This window comes from Salvelinus fontinalis, chromosome 14, assembly GCF_029448725.1.
Source record: "Salvelinus fontinalis isolate EN_2023a chromosome 14, ASM2944872v1, whole genome shotgun sequence".
Taxonomy (NCBI): Eukaryota; Metazoa; Chordata; class Actinopteri; order Salmoniformes; family Salmonidae; genus Salvelinus; species Salvelinus fontinalis.
Genome location: NC_074678.1, coordinates 50787445 through 50803986, shown reverse-complemented (window position 1 = coordinate 50803986; position 16542 = coordinate 50787445). Strand labels below are relative to the sequence as shown.

At 43.1% G+C, this 16542-nt stretch overlaps 1 protein-coding gene across 4 annotated transcripts in view; it reads left to right on the top strand.

Moving 5' to 3' along the window:
- Positions 1-16542, top strand: part of LOC129811083 (arf-GAP with coiled-coil, ANK repeat and PH domain-containing protein 2-like) — a 106268-nt gene that overhangs the window by 52005 nt on the left and 37721 nt on the right. For all 4 annotated transcript variants that reach the window (XM_055862238.1, XM_055862239.1, XM_055862237.1 and 1 more), the window contains exons 7-9: positions 7186-7230; positions 7334-7429; positions 12263-12337. In XM_055862238.1, the coding sequence (XP_055718213.1) occupies positions 7186-7230; positions 7334-7429; positions 12263-12337 (216 nt within the window). The remainder of the gene's footprint in view (positions 1-7185; positions 7231-7333; positions 7430-12262; positions 12338-16542) is intronic.

Below are 16542 nucleotides of genomic sequence, written 5' to 3'. Positions count from 1 at the left end.
TGCTCTGCATTCTGATTCGCTAAAAACTCACTCCCGCTTCTTGTATCAAAACATGCTACGAATTGTGCTATCATTTTGTCGATGCAGAGCTGGCAGAAATGACAAAGCCACAAAGCGACGATGAAAGAGAAGAGGGAGAAGAGGACACGAGAGATGAGGAGGAAGGACTAACGCTTGGTCGCTTAGCAACCATGGTGCGAATGGCCACTGAACTTAAGCGAGTAGCTGAGGAATGGGACCCTTTGATGAGCCGTTCATTACAGTTCTCCAACGTAATCGATGGTGGCATGTCGGTGTACAAGGATCTTTTTGCAAAGAAGAAAAAAGAGCGACAACAGCTGCCTATCACTATGTTCTTCTCCCGAACAAACACACCTGCACCGCGGGCTTCAGAAGAAGAGAACACTGCAGAGCGCAGTCAGGATGCAGCGGCCCAGTCTGAAGAGCAGTGAAACGGCCTACACGTGAGTCACTGTATTTGTATACATGTAATAGTTGCTAATTGTAAAAAAAAAAAAAGTTTTCTATTTCGCGGATTTCACTTATCGCGGGTCATTTTCGGAACGTAACCCCCGCGATAAACGAGGGATTACTGTACTTCCAACAGAAGAAGAAAAAAAAATGTTGTGAATTTAACTTTAATTAAATGAGATGACTCGTCACATGGGATGATTTCACTGAACAACAAAAGAAAGGGAATATTGAATGATCCCCAATGATCCATTGCATCTCACAAAAAAAACATTTTCAACATACATCTATAAAATTATAGTCTAAAAACTAAAGCTTTGGTTGTCTTCCTCCCAGGCTTCCATGTCTTCTCCCTGGACCTCCTCAATGTCTACCTCTTGAACATCAGACTCTGAGGCCTCATCTGCACTGTCACTTTCCAACCTTGTTGAGGATGGCTAGTTGTCAGGCTCAAAAATCCTAAAATTTGCCCGGTTGGCCACCAATTTTTCAACCCTTATGTTGGTCAGCCTGTTGCGTGCTTTGGTGTGTGTGTTCCCAAACAAGGACCAGTTGCGCTCTGAGGCGGCTGATGTTGGTGGGATTTGAACGATGATGGAGGCAACGGGGGAAAGAGCCTCAGATCCACAAAGTCCCTTCCACCAGGTGGCTGATGAGATATGTTGGCACGACTGCCATATTGCATCTCGATCCCAAAGCCTTTGCTTGGAAGTGTACTTCGCCAGACTGCCAAGAACCTTGCCCTCATCCAGGCCAAGGGGGCGAGACACGGTAGTGATGACACCATAGGCCTTGTTGATCTCTGCACCAGACAGGGTGCTTTCGCCAGCATACTTGGGGTCCAACATGTACGCTGCAGCGTGTATGCGCTTCAGGCAGAAGTCTTCATTCTTTTTGATGTATTTCAGAACAGCATTTTCCTCTGCTTGGAGCAACAGTGAAGTGGGCAGGGCAGTACGGATTTCTTCTCTTACATCTGCAAGCAGAGTCTGAACATCAGACAGGATGGCATTGTCTTCCTCAATCCGTCCAATGGCTACTGCTATAGGTTTCAGGAGTTTCCGGCTGCTTACCAGTCACTCCCAAAATAAATCCTCTTGATGGGGCTGTCCATATCGGCAGACTGTGATATGGCCATTTCTTGGAGAGACTCCTTTCTCTCCAGGAGACTGTCAAACATGATGACAACATTACCCCAACGGGTGTTGCTGGGCAGCTTCAATGTGGTGCTCTTATTCTTCTCACTTTGCTTGGTGAGGTAGATTGCTGCTATAACTTGATAACCCTTCACATACCTAACCATTTCCTTGGCTCTCTTGTAGAGTGTATCCATTGTTTTCAGTGCCATGATGTCCTTGAGGAGTAGATTCAATGCATGAGCAGCACAGCCAATGGATGTGATGTGAGGGTAGGACTCCTCCACTTTAGACCAAGCAGCCTTCATGTTCGCAGCATTGTTTGTCACCAGTGAAAATACCTTCTGTGGTCCAAGGTCATTGATGACTGCCTTCAGCTCATCTGCAATGTAGAGACCGGTGTATCTGTTGTCCTGTGTGTCTGTGCTCTTGTAGAATACTGGTTGAGGTGTGGAGGTGATGTAGTTAATTATTCCTTGCCCACGAACATTTGACCACCCTTCAGAGATGATTGCAATACAGTCTGCTTTCTCTATGATTTGCTTGACCTTCATTTGAACTCTGTTGAACTCTGTATCCAGCAAATGAGTAGATCAAGCATGTCTGGTTGGAGAAGTGTATGCTGGGCGAAGAATATTCAGAAATCTCTTCCAATACACATTGCCTGTGAGCATCAGAGGTCAGCATTTCTCTGACTACATCCCTCCATTGAGTCAAAGAATCTTCTGATTCCAAGAGGACCATGAGCTGTTGCTATCGTTAAGGTGTCTGATTCATCATTTTCACCGCATTGAAGTAGAGGGCCTTTTGTCAGAGGTTGCTTGTTGTGAGCGCTGAGTGAACTTTATGCACTTGGCCAGATGATTCTGCATCTTTGTTGCATTCACATATTATTTGGCACAGTATTTGCAAATGTACACAGCTTTTCCTTCATTAGCTGCAGTGAAATGTCTCCACACATCAGATAGTGCCCCTGGCATTTTCCTGTAATGATTTGAATTAAAAAAAAAAAAAAAAAAATACAATTCCATGCACAGATAAATAGTTAAGCAGTTAGATTAAACAGCTCCTTTGTAAAAATAAAAAATAAAAACGAAACATGTATGGAAACAGGTGAATTAACACTCTTCAGTTAGCTAAACCCCACATGGTAGTAAAAACTAACTAGCAGAAATTGTTAACATGTTAAAAATGATTTAAACAGATGTTGCTGTAGGCTACTGTTTACTAGTTAACAAAAACTCATGTATCGCATATGAAATACCCTGCTCAAAACTTAAACTTAAACAACACAATGTAACTCCAAGTCAATCACACTTCTGTGAAATCAAACTGTCCACTTAGGAAGCAACACTGATTGACAATAAATTTCACATGCTGTTGTGCAAATGGAATAGACAACAGGTTGAAATTATAGGCAATTAGCAAGACACCCCCAATAAAGGAGTGGTTCTGCAGGTGGTGACCACAGACCACTTCTCAGTTCCTATGCTTCCTGGCTGATGTTTTGGTCACTTTTGAATGCTGGCGGTGCTTTCACTCTAGTGGTAGCATGAGACGGAGTCTACAACCCATACAAGTGGCTCAGGTAGTGCAGCTCATCCAGGATGGCACATCAATGCGAGCTGTGGCAAGAAGGTTTGCTGTGTCTGTCAGCGTAGTGTCCAGATTATGGGGGCGCTACCAGGAGGCAGGCCAGTACATCATGAGACGTGGAGGAGGCCGTAGGAGGGCAACAACCCAGCAGCAGGACCGCTACCTCCGCCTTTGTGCAAGGAGGAGCACTGCCAGAGCCCTGCAAAATGACCTCCAGCAGGCCACAAATGTGCATGTGTCTGCTCAAACGGTCAGAAACAGACTCCATGAGGGTGGTATGAGGGCCCGACGTCCACAGGTGGGGGTTGTGCTTACAGCCCAACACCGTGCAGGACGTTTGGCATTTGCCAGAGAACACCAAGATTGGCAAATTCGCCACTGGCGCCTCGTGCTCTTCACAGATGAAAGCAGGTTCACACTGAGCACATGTGTCAGACGTGACAGAGTCTGGAGACGCCGTGGAGAACGTTCTGCTGCCTGCAACATCCTCCAGCATGACCGGTTTGGCGGTGGGTCAGTCATGGTGTGGGGTGGCATTTCTTTGGGGGGCCGCACAGCACTCCATGTGCTTGCCAGAGGTAGCCTGACTGCCATTAGGTACCAAGATGAGATCCTCAGACCCCTTGTGAGACCATATGCTGGTGCGGTTGGCCCTGGGTTCCTCCTAATGCAAGACAATGCTAGACCTCATGTGGCTGGAGTGTTGTCAGCAGTTCCTGCAAGAGGAAGGCATTGATGCTATGGACTGGCCCACCCGTTCCCCAGACCTGAATCCAATTGAGCACATCTGGGACATCATGTCTCGCTCCATCCACCAATGCCACGTTACACCACAGACTGTCCAGGAGTTGGCGGATGCTTTAGTCCAGTTCTGGGAGGAGATCCCTCAGGAGACTATCCGCTACCTCATCAGGAGCATGCCCAGGCGTTGTAGGGAGGTCATACAGGCACGTGGAGGCCACACACACACTACTGAGCCTCATTTTGACTTGTTTTAAGGACATTACATCAAAGTTGGATCAGCCTGTAGTGTGTTTTTCCACTTTAACCTGTTGAGGATGGGGGCGCTGTTGTCACTATTTATGCTAATCGTGTAATTTTTGAAACGGCTTCCCACAAAATTCTTGATCGTACAATATGCATATTATTATGCATATTATTATTGGATAGAAAACAGTCTATAGTTTCTATAGGAGTTGAAATTTTGTCTCTAAGTGGAACAGAACCCATTCTACAGCAATTTCCCTGACATGGAGTCAGATTTCAGAAATTTTGGCCCCTGATCTGGAGTCAGTTAAAAGGCCGCAGTTATTGCTATGAGTATACGGACACTGCTTACGTCTTCCCCTGGATGCCTTTACGTGATGACGATTTGAATGGGGTCGATTGCGCGTTCACAGGCACTACAAATTAAAAAACCCTGTAGCTAGGAACTCTTTTCTTGCTGCGTAATGCGCCTGGAGGACATCGACCCGCACTTGTTCCAAGCATTAGTGGAGGGAGTAATATTACTCTGGTCATGTTTCTACTCGTTATGGGAGTTAAAAACATCATAAGGTAGTTAATTTAAAGCGTTTTATAGCAATTTATATCCGTTTAGTGCGATTTTGGGACATTTATTTCTGAAACGCTGTGAATTGCTGGGCACGCTTCCAGTTCATCCCGAACGCAGTTGGCATTTCCACATGGCAAGAGGACAGCTTTCCACCAAAAGACGATTAGACCCAAGAAAGGATCCTTTGCCCAAGATACTGATGGAAGAACAGCTCAAAGTAGGACATTTTTATTATGATAAATCGTGTTTCTGTCGAAAAATGTTAGTGGCTTAGGACGCCATGTTTTTTGACGTAGCTTCGCTTGGCGCAAACTGTATTGAAAAGTAAGGATAATTTAAAAAATGTAATTCCGCGATTGTATTAAGAATTAAATTGTCTATCAATCCCTGTCCACCCTATATTTTTTAGTCACGTTTATGAGTATTTATGTATAAGAGTAGATCACTGTCTAATATGGCGCACGGACATTTTCTCACCAGCTGGGCTACATTTCACATTGTCTAACCATGATTTTGGTGGCTAAATATAAACATTTTCGATCAAACTCTATATGGATTGTGTAATATGATGTTACAGGAGTGTCATCTGAAGAATTCTGAGAAGGTTAGTGAAAAAATTAATATATTTTGGCGATGTTGACGTTATCGCTCACTTTGGCTAGAATCAATGCTGGGCTGCTATGTGCTATGTGCTATGCTAATATAACGATTTATTGTGTTTTCGCTGTAAGACACTTAGAAAATCTGAAATATTGTCTGTATTCACAGAATCTGTGTCTTTCGATTAGTGTATGCTGTGTATTTTTACGAAATGTTTGATGATTAGTAAGTAGGTAAACACGTTGCTCTATGTAGTTATTCTAGTCCATTTGTGACGGTGGGTGCAATTGTAACCTATGCCATCTACCTGAAATATGCACTTTTTTCTAACAAAACCTATCCCATACCATAAATATGTTATCAGACTGTCATCTGATGAGTTTTTTTCTTGGTTAGGGGCTATAAATATCTTAGTTTAGCCGAATTGGTGATAGCTACTGGTGTTGGTGGACAAATAAAAGATGGTGGATTATGCTAATGTGTTTTTAGGTAATAGATGTACATCTTTACATATTGTGTCTTCCCTGTAAAACATTTTAAAAATCGGACATGTTGGCTGGATTCACAAGATCTGTGTCTTTCATTAGCTGTATTGGACTTTAATGTGTGAAAGTTAAATATTTAAAAAAAAAATTTCTTTGGAATTTCGCGGCACTGGTTTTTCAGTGGGGGTGGGGGGGGGGTGCCGCTAGCGGCACCCTCATCCTAGACAGGTTAATTTTGAGTGTGACTCCAAATCCAGACCTCCATGGGTTGATACATTTGATTTCCATTGATAATTTTTGTGTGATTTTGTTGTCAGCACATTCAACTATGTAAAGAAACAAGTATTTAATAAGAATATTTCATTCATTCAGATCTAGGATGTGTTATTTTAGTGTTCCCTTTATTTTTTTGAGCAGTGTATATTCACCCTACCCCATATTGTAATCAAAACTTACCAGAAAGCATGTAGTCCTTGGCTCAGACAGTAGTAGTGTGGGCTCAATAACATCTCATTAGTGTGCAAGATCTTGAGAATCCGCTGTACATGTGATGGAAGAGTGCACTACACATATGATGGAAGAATGCATGCATGGGGTTGCAATTCCATTGAATTGGGGATAGTTTAACCATAATATGCCACAAGACCTAGAATTGCCTTATGTGTATCCCACAAAAAACGTTCACTTTTATAAGCTAAATTTGTCTATGAATTTAAGCAAAATTCCCCAAATTCCAGGGCTTAACTCCCCATGGAAAAATTTTGGGAAATTTACCGGAAAGTGTCCGACCATTTGCAACCCTACTAGCACGCACGTTTTACAATAACAGCATGTTGTTCTTTTCCACACGAGAGTCAGCAGCATGTCTCCAACTTCTTCCTTAGCAGCTATAATGGAACATTTAGATGTTTACCAATTGACACGGACACAGTTCTTTAAGTTGCTCAATGTCCTCTCAACTGCCCAGTCTGAAAACAACCTTCCACTGTTCTCAAACCCTTCAGCTTTTGCAGATGTATGAAAGAAAGTAAACGCAATAGTAGAAGCGAGGAGAGTAGAATTGAGTAGATGCAATAAACCTATCCCATTCCTAGGGCCTGCTTCTACCTATCCAGTTCCTACCACATCTACAGTGATGTAGTTCTGGCTAATTATACACTATTCATGATGCCCATTTAATGGGAACCAATGAACTTTAAATGCATTTGAAGTTCATTGGTGTGAACTAGGATGAGTATTTGATTCGATCATTTCACTAGTGCTCTCTTTTTCTCATATACACACGCGCTCACACACAGTGGTGACCCAATCTAACTGTGAGCTTTTCTTTCTACCCACACAGATCAATGTACTCCAGTCTAAGAGAAGATCGGAAATCCTCAAATCGGTAAATATTGTTTTCTATGAAAATAACCATATGAACTTAACTGTTGTTCCCATGTCTTTTGCCTCGTGTACGACGACTCTGATTGGTACGTTCCTGTCCGTAGATGCTGTCCTTCATGTACGCCCACCTGACCTTCTTCCATCAGGGTTACGACCTCTTCAGTGAACTACAACCTCTCATGAAGCAGCTGGGGGGACAGGTAGGCCTTTACCCCATTTACTCCCATTAAACTGTAACCTTATCTCCACCTGGCCCATCCAAACGCATAGTGGTTCTTAAACCTCTCCTCGGGGATCTCCAGATGTTTTACAATTCACCAAGTCAAGGGCTTGATGATGATAAGTTGCCAAGTTGAATCAGGTGTGCTAGCTCTGGGGGGGGTCCCCGAGGAGAGGTTTGAAAACCACTGTCCCCTCAGCGCTAACACACCTGATTCAACTTGGCAGCTTATCATCAAGCTCTTACTCTATACAGAAAGGTAATGCCATGCCAGTCAACGCTTTTCCTCCCTGCCAAGGAGTTGAACTAGGGTGAAAAGTAATTGCTTCGGCCCACAAACCAAACTTGTTGTCCATTATTTTTGCTGGGTGCACACATGTACAAAAATGTGCCCTAGTTTAGTTCAGTGGCACTAGGTGGGGCCAACCAACCAACACTAGGCCTGTGGCCAGTGATGATGCACTTTCATTGTGTGTGTCAAGGTCACTGGAGGGGCCGACCTGATGCGATACTATCATGATCCTTCGGTGCCGATACTGTATGTATTGCAATTCGATATTGCTCACTATCTGCTGCAGAGAGAAGAGAGAGCATGAGAAAACAAGTTTTGATCAGTCAGGCAAATAAAAGTACTGAAGAGTTGTTGGCTCACTATTTAAAAAGAAGATGGAGAACATGCTATAGGATAAAACATACTGGAGTTTTGGCTCAGGTACAGACAACTAGCACTAGCTAACGCTACCTACAGTAGCAAATGTTAGTAATTGGCACTCAGTGGGGTGAAATATCGATGTAATATCATCCAAAAAGAATATGTAACTATCGACCCCCCCCCCCATCATTGGTCAGATATATCAGCAGCTTCCTCTGGACCAGGGGGAGTTTAAACTAGGGTTGGGCGATATGGCCAAAGTATCATATCACGTATAATTTTTAAATTGACGGTTTGACAGCATTTTATGTTTTGTGAGTAGTGCGTGACCCTAGGGTGGCAACACAAACATTCTAAGTGATTTCAATGGGTCTTTCTCCATTCGGATTGTTTTATACTGTTCAATTCAACTTCAACCAAAAATGATTTCCTGCATTTGCATACATTTCTGCATTTCCTGCACTCATTTGAGATCATTTCCACACTGCCACGTAGGGCTGCGTGATATGGGCAAACAATTTAGGCTTTATTTTTAACCAAATGTTGCAATTGCTATTTGACTTGCGATTTAGAGCAAAACACTTGGGTGAACTGTTGGAACCCTGGAAATACACTGCTCAAAAAAATAAAGGGAGCACTTAAACAACACAATGTAACTCCAAGTCAATCACACTTCTGTGAAATCAAACTGTCCACTTAGGAAGCAACACTGATTGACAATACATTTCCCATGCTGTTGTGCAAATGGAATAGACAAAAGGTGGAAATTATAGGCAATTAGCAAGACACCCCCCAAAACAGGAGTGATTCTGCAGGTGGTGACCACAGACCACTTCTCAGTTCCTATGCTTCCTGGCTGATGTTTTGGTCACTTTTGAATGCTTGCGGGGCTTTCACTCTAGTGGTAGCATGAGACGGAGTCTACAACCCACACAAGTGGCTCAGGTAGTGCAGTTCATCCAGGATGGCACATCAATGCGAACTGTGGCAAAAAGGTTTGCTGTGTCTGTCAGCGTAGCGCATCTTTGTACCGTCACTTACTTAGGCCTATATTTCAATATATAGGCTACTGTATCTATCAATCAGTCAATAATTTGTTCATGCCATCACACAACATACGAGATGTTCATGCTTTGAAATGCAATCAAGCGTTTTAGTTTTAAAATGAAATAACAAAGGGAGCTTTGAATAATTAGTCTAAACAATAAATAAACATCTATTCACGAATGCATGTAACTATTTTTAGTCTGAGGTAAGTTGGTAGCATGGAGCTTGCAACGCCAGGGTTGTGGGTTCGATTCCCACGTTGGACCAGTACGAGAATGTATGCACTCACTACTGTAACTCGCTCTGGATAAGCGCGTCTGTTAAATTACTAAAATGTAAATAAATGCTCTATATATGTATTTATTTTCTCGTTAGAACAGACTCTCTGGTACACATAGTGTTTACATTGTTCCAAATGGTCAGAAAAATTATTATATTGTAATCTAACAGGAACTGTTTGGCATACATAATACTCATGCCACACTTCCTCCTATCCTTCCCTTTTCTTGATCTCCAGTAGTTTCCACACTTATCAAATGTCTTCCACAGATATGACTTCCCTTTTCCCTATTGAGCAACTAGTAAACATTCCCCCATTTCCCCATGTATTTTTCACATCCTCCGCATAAATGTTGCGGTCGACATTACTGTGTTCAGAGTTTGTTTTAACCGATTTATTGATGTGATTATGTTAGGCAATTTATTTTATATTTTTTTATCTTTATTTAACTAGGCAAGTCAGTTAAGAACAAATTCTTATTTTAAATGTTGGCCTAGGAACAGTGGGTTAACTAACTGCCTTATTCAGGGAATGACAGATTTTTACCTTGTCAGCTCGGGGATTCGATCTTGCAACCTTTCGGTTACTAGTCCAACACTAACCACTAGGCTACCTGCCACCCCACCTATAGGTCAGGCCCTATTGGTCACATGCATGCAATACTTACATGTTTCATGTAAAGAGAGCAAGGGTATGGAATGTGTTTCCTAAACAATTTAGGGATTTCAGTAACTGAACTTTTTATATCAGGAACTGAAAGATTGAAGCGATTGTCTTTCCAAGATGCTTTTAGCCTAGGTTGAATAACGAAATGTATTTTTTTTTACACAGAAATGAATGAATGAATTTACCGTGACTATTCATCAGTCAAATGTCAGAACCAGTATGCACACTGTGTAACTAGTGACTGATTTTCTACATGATGACAGAGTGAAAGGGAACAAAGATGCACAACCACCACCCTAGTGAGTGGTTTGAATTGTAAGACCAAGTCAGTCGGTGGTCGTGCAGTGGGTGAGTCAGAATCACAAGGCCTACTTCTGAATGGACCAGTTACAGTGATATAGCCTACACATAGAAATAGAATGACCAGAAGGGACTGTAATTCTGGGTTTATGGATATAGTCACATGTACTGTTAAAATCCACTAGAAGCTGTAGTCTGGTTGTTATGGAGAAGGGGGAAAACATTTCCAATCCAATCCAGCTGTCATTCCGCAAACCTGCCCACTTTTTGCTAAAACAAAACACTATGTCCCCAAATATCTATCTCAGCTCCAGAGGCATCTAGTAGTGGGCTTTAGTAGTCGGTAAAGGGAAAGGGGGATACCTAGTCAGTTGCGCAACTGAATGCATTCAACCGAAATGTATGTTCCGCATTTAACCCAACCCTCTGAATCAGAGAGGTACGGGGGGCTGTCTTAATCGATGTGCACATCATCGGTGCCCAGGGAGCGGTTGTTGTTGGGGGTTAACTGCCTTGCTCAAGGGCGGAACAGCAGATTCGAACCAGTGACCTTTCGTTTACTGGCCCAACACTCTTAACCGCTAGGCTTCCTGTCGCCCAGGTTTAGTGTGAGTGGAGTTGGATCCTGATTTAGGCTCCTTAGAATAATTTATTCCATAGTGTCGGCTTGTCTTGTATGAATTATGAAATTAGGCCTATGCTATGCTGCACTTGTGGTGAATCTGTGCTGTAATTGTGCTCTTTGTTTCAATACAGCCCCCCAGATTGCCTCTGATGACATTAATGTATGTCTTTTTCATAACGTTACTTAGTACTGGGTTTATTAGAGTATAGATTCTGTGGAGTGTTAGCTAATCCTCCTCAGTGTATTCATTATTTTATAAACATGTTGTTTAATAAGTTATATCAGTGAGGTTGTTTATGCTTTCATTTACAGCCCTGGTATTTACTTAGACATTGCATGAAAAATGGTTATTACAAATCGACTACCTACTTTTTGATTCTTTGGGGTTCATTGAAACTCTAAACCTACTGTAAGTAATAGGTTGTTCCTTAGTTCATACCAAGACTAAAACAGAACTGTAAAATAAAGTGTAATGTCCCATAGTTCCCTTAGGTTAGATCGTTTCTGTAGGTTGTGATGATACAGGAGTTTCGTTAGACACACATTCGCTGCGTCCTGGTTCCTTTCTCGCCAAATGATCTTTGTTACCAGATAGTGTTTGCTCGAGATGAGTTATCACAGATGCTGATTTAGGCTGTTTGTGGCCGAGAACCCTCCCGACGCGGAGACTAGAATTACACTGATGTAGGAAACAAACTCTGGGGTCATCCAACGACCTAGTCAAACAGTCTTCAAGTTCCTCAATCTGAAGGAGGAGAGCTCATCTCGTAGTGGAGCAGTTCTTTATCCAAGGGACACCTTTATGGTCCAAGTTTGAAAGAGAGCATACAGACTGCAATATTGCTTTCATGCAGTGTTTTCAGAACAGTGCTAAATTAAGGACAACAGATGAGTAGAGGAAGCCACTTCAGATAACCAAGTATTTTGCATATGAACTCTATTTCTAGGGGAAACTGAAAGTTAATTAGCAACTACAGACACAAAAACCCTTACAAACTAGCCTTGAACCCTTTACTGTAGCTAGAGAGGATATGGGGCCTACTGGGGATTGTGGGGAACAGACCGGGATCGTGTTCATTAGGCACAAAACGTTCAGATATCTGACTGAAATAGGGAGGGACTACCTGAACTTGTCCAATAAGGAACGGTCATATTCTTTAGACTATTGCAACCTGCTTAAAAATATGGCACACACGCACTTGATGGTTTCAAACAATCCTAACCTGTGCTCTGTGTGTTTCAGCTGGACCAGCTGGTGGTTGATGCAGCCAAAGAGAAGAGGGACATGGAGCAGAAACACTCTACCATTCAACAGAAGGTAACACACACATACACACACACACAGAAACATGACTCACCTTTTTTGGCACACTTGCGCTATACACTGAGTGTACAAAACATTAAGAATACCTTCCAAATCTTGAGTTGCGCCCCCACTTTTGCCCTCAGAACAGCCTCAATTTATCGGGGCAAGGACTCAAAAAGGTGTCAAGTATTCCACAAGGGATGCTGGCCCATGTTGACTCCAATGCTTCCCAAGTTGGCTGGATGTCCTTTGGCACTGGCAGGATAGAGTTTGGGAAACCCTGCTCTAGCTAAGCTTGAGCGCGCACACACACACCCTCCCTGTCTCTAGCCTTGGGGAGCTCTGGTTTAAAGCAGTGATTTGACTGAGCCGGGTCCTTTTCCCTAAGCCATAAAGCCTTTCTTATTGCACTCTAACCCATTCTATGAAAGGATCAGCCCTAAAACTGGGATTTTCAGAAAGCCTCACCAATATACCCCCAGTTACTCATCCACTTCTGCCCTTCTTCACTCTAATGCATGCAGAAATGGAGGATCTGTCATTCTACTTCTATGAGTACAGCATGTATTGTAATGAAAAAAAGTAATTATTAACGACTATCTATGAGGTATTTTGTCATTGTATTTTGTCACCCCCTTCACTTCTGTACCTATCTACTCACTCTTATACACACACTATCATTATATTTATCATTCTATTTCTATGCAAACAGTATGAATGGTGAATTCATTATTTCATTAATGATGACTATTAATGGTTTATTTAGCGCTATGAAACACAGAACTGCAACTTACTAATGTGTTGTGGAACACTAGAAGAGTAGAGGAGTCATTGGGCAGGCGTTGATAATGGGAGCTCACAGGCTATGTCCTAAATGGCACCCTAATAAGTCACCGACACACACCGTGCTTTATTCAAGTGGGTCGGACGCTTCGGGGCTCACTTACCAAACGACAGGGATACGTTTCACCATCTATCCCTGTTCGCTACTCTCCCTGTAGATTTAATAGATTCTCCCCAGCCCGTGGCTGCAACCCATGTGTAATTCCTAGTCTCCGGCAGCTTTTAGACCTGCCGATTTGTGGTCAATAAGGCTGCCCTTAAGTCCCTACACTTTTTGGCCCTGATGGAGACATGGATTACCCCAAAAAATACTGCTACTCCAGCTGCTCTCTCGTCATCTGACTGTGTTCTCTCATAATCCGAGAGCGTCTGGTCGTGGTGGCACTGGGCTACTAACTTCTCCTAATTGGAGATTTTCTCTTTTCCCTCTCTCTCACCAGTATCTCCTCATTTGAATTCCATCTGGTCACTGTTACTTGTCCACTCAAGCTTAACATTGTTTTCGTCTATCGCCACCAAGTGTCCTTGGAGAGTTCTTGATAAGCTAATTTCCCGACGATGGCTCACCAGTCATCGTACTGGGCGACTTTAAACTCCCGACGCCTGACTGCAATTAATTTCTATCCACTCCTTTCAGGGTTTCATGAAAATCCTGGAAAAGTCATGGAATTTTGAAATGGTGTTTTCCAGGCCTGGAAAAATTATAAAATCAGAAAAGTTTTGGAAAAGTCAATGGAAATTAAATCATTTCAGTTCATGTAATTTATCTAGGTACTGTTTTTAAATATTTTATGAATCAAATAAAAATATCAGCCAGAATCGGAATGACACTTTAGCGCGTCTGTGTTAGCGAGTATCACCTGCATGCATGTGTGGGCCGAGACGAGTGGGCCGTTGCTCAAGGAGAGAGAGGCAGTCGGACAATATGATAGAGAACAGACTAATAAATAGGTAGCCAATTCAAAACATATCTTATATTTAAATGTTTTCGTCATGACCCAAAAACTTTCCACCGACACTTGCGAGTGTGGGCTTTCTTCAGCTGAATAGCCATTTGATCTTTGATATATTAAGTGAGTGAATTATTTCAAAAAGCATAAAACGTGTTTGGTTGTAATGTTGCATTGTTGTACATCAAGGGTGGTTAACCATCCTCCAGGACAGCTAATGGGTGTGCAGGCTTTTATTCCAGTGCCCCTCTAACAAACCTAATTTTAGAAATTAGCTTCTTAACCGGACCTTGATAAACTGGCTCTGTGTTTGAGCAGAGCTTGATCAAACTCCTGCACACCCAGTACCTCTCCAGACTGAGGGTAGACCACGTGTTTTATACTGTTGCCCAACAGGTGTTCTACTTTGGGGGGGGGGGTAAAAGTGATGGAGAAATCATGGAAAAGTCATGAAATTCCATCTGTCAAAATGTGTATGAACCCTGCCCTTTACTCTTTTGACCCCTTTCCCAGTCCCCTTCCACTCACAAGGTAGGCAACACGCTTAACCTCATCTTCACAAGAGGCTGTTTCCCTTCTAATCTCTCTGCAACCCCCCTCCATGTCTCGGGAACACTACTCCTCCAACCCTTCCCACTTTGCTCCTACCTAGATGGTCATGCACCGCCGCAATCTTTGCTCTCTCTCTCCCACTACTGTCTCCTCTTCTATCCTATCCTCTTTTCCTTTGGCTTAATCCTTCTCCCTCCTGTCTCCTGACTCTGCCTCTTCGACAGTACTCTTCTCCCTTTCCGCATCCTTCGACACCCACGGTCCCCTTTCCTCCCAGCCGGCTCGACCTTCCCCTCTTGCTCCACTGGCTGAGTGACTCACTGTGTGCTTACAGAACAGGGCTCGGCGGAAATGGAGGATAACTAAACTTCTGAAGGACCTATCATCCTTCCGCTCCCCCTTCTGTACCTTCTCTTCCTCTCTATCTGCTTCTAATGCCACTTTCTATCACTCTAAATTTCAAGCTTTTTTCAACTTTCTCCTCCACCTTCTCCCTCCTCCCGCTCTGTGGACGACTTTGTCAACCACTTTGGAAAAAAGGTTAACAATATCCGTTCCTCATTCTCTCGGGCTACTGAGCCCACTGATCCCACTCACACAGAACTACCCTACGCCTTGACCTCTTTCTCCCCTCTCTCTTTCTAGATGATATCCTGTGACTAGTGATGTCTGGCCGCTCGACAACCTGCCCACTTGACCCCATCCCTTCCTCCCTTCTCCACACCATCTCTGGAGACCTTTGCCCATTCTTCACTTCCTTCAACTCATCCCTGACATCAAAAACTACAGACCGGTATCCCTTCTTTCTTTTCTTTCCTAAACACTTGAGCCTGTTGTCTCTGACCAACTCTCTCGTTGTCTCTCTCAGAATGATTTTCTTGACCCTAACCAGTCAGGCTTCAAGGCGACTCACTCAACTGAGACCGCTTTCTTCTGTGTCACGGAGACTCTCCGCTCTGCCAAAGCGGACTCTCTCTCCTCTGCGACTAAATCTAACTGCTCCCTTCGACATCGTGAACCATCAGATCCTCCTCTCCATTCTCTCAGGGTTGGGTGTCTCAGGTTCTGCACAATCCTGGATTGCATCATACCTGGCAAGTCGCTCCTACCAGGTGGTGTGAAGAGGATCTGTGTCTGCACCACGTGCTCTCACTACTGCTGTCCCCCAGGGTTCGGTTCTAGGCCCTCTCCTTTTTTCTCTTTACACCCTGGCAAACTTCTCAGCTTGGATGTCGGCCCACCAGCTCAAGGTCAACCTCGACAATACACAGCTGCTCTTCCTCCCGGGCAGTGTTCATTTTGGAACTCTTTTTAGTCTATAATTTTTCTGCTTAACATCCTATTCTCTTCCCACCAGAAGAAATAGGAGGGGGGGGGGGACTTATATATATATATATATATATATATATATATATATATATATATATATATATATATATATATAATCATCTGGCCATGAATTCCTAAGCCTACATAGATATTAAAGAGCAGCAGAGAGGGAGACGTTGCACCTCCGTCACTCGATCGCGCCATTATCAATGTTCCACAGACGCCGAAGCCACATTGATGTCCAAAAGTAAAATGGAGGCTAATGACTTTGAATGGGAACTAATGAGCTAAAAGCCCAGAAATGTAGTCGAGTCCGATTCAAGTCCCCTGCTACCAAATGTTTGCATATAAGCTCCCAGGGCCACGTTCAGTTGCAAAACGTTCTCTAACATTGCAGATAAAGATTTCATGAATGGAGCCAACGTTATTCCTTATTCAACATGTCAGAGAGAGATGTTTGTTCTACATAGCATATTTATATCTGAACGTACCAAAACGTTGCGTCCTGCTGAACGTGCCCCAGCTATAACTAGCTAATGAGGT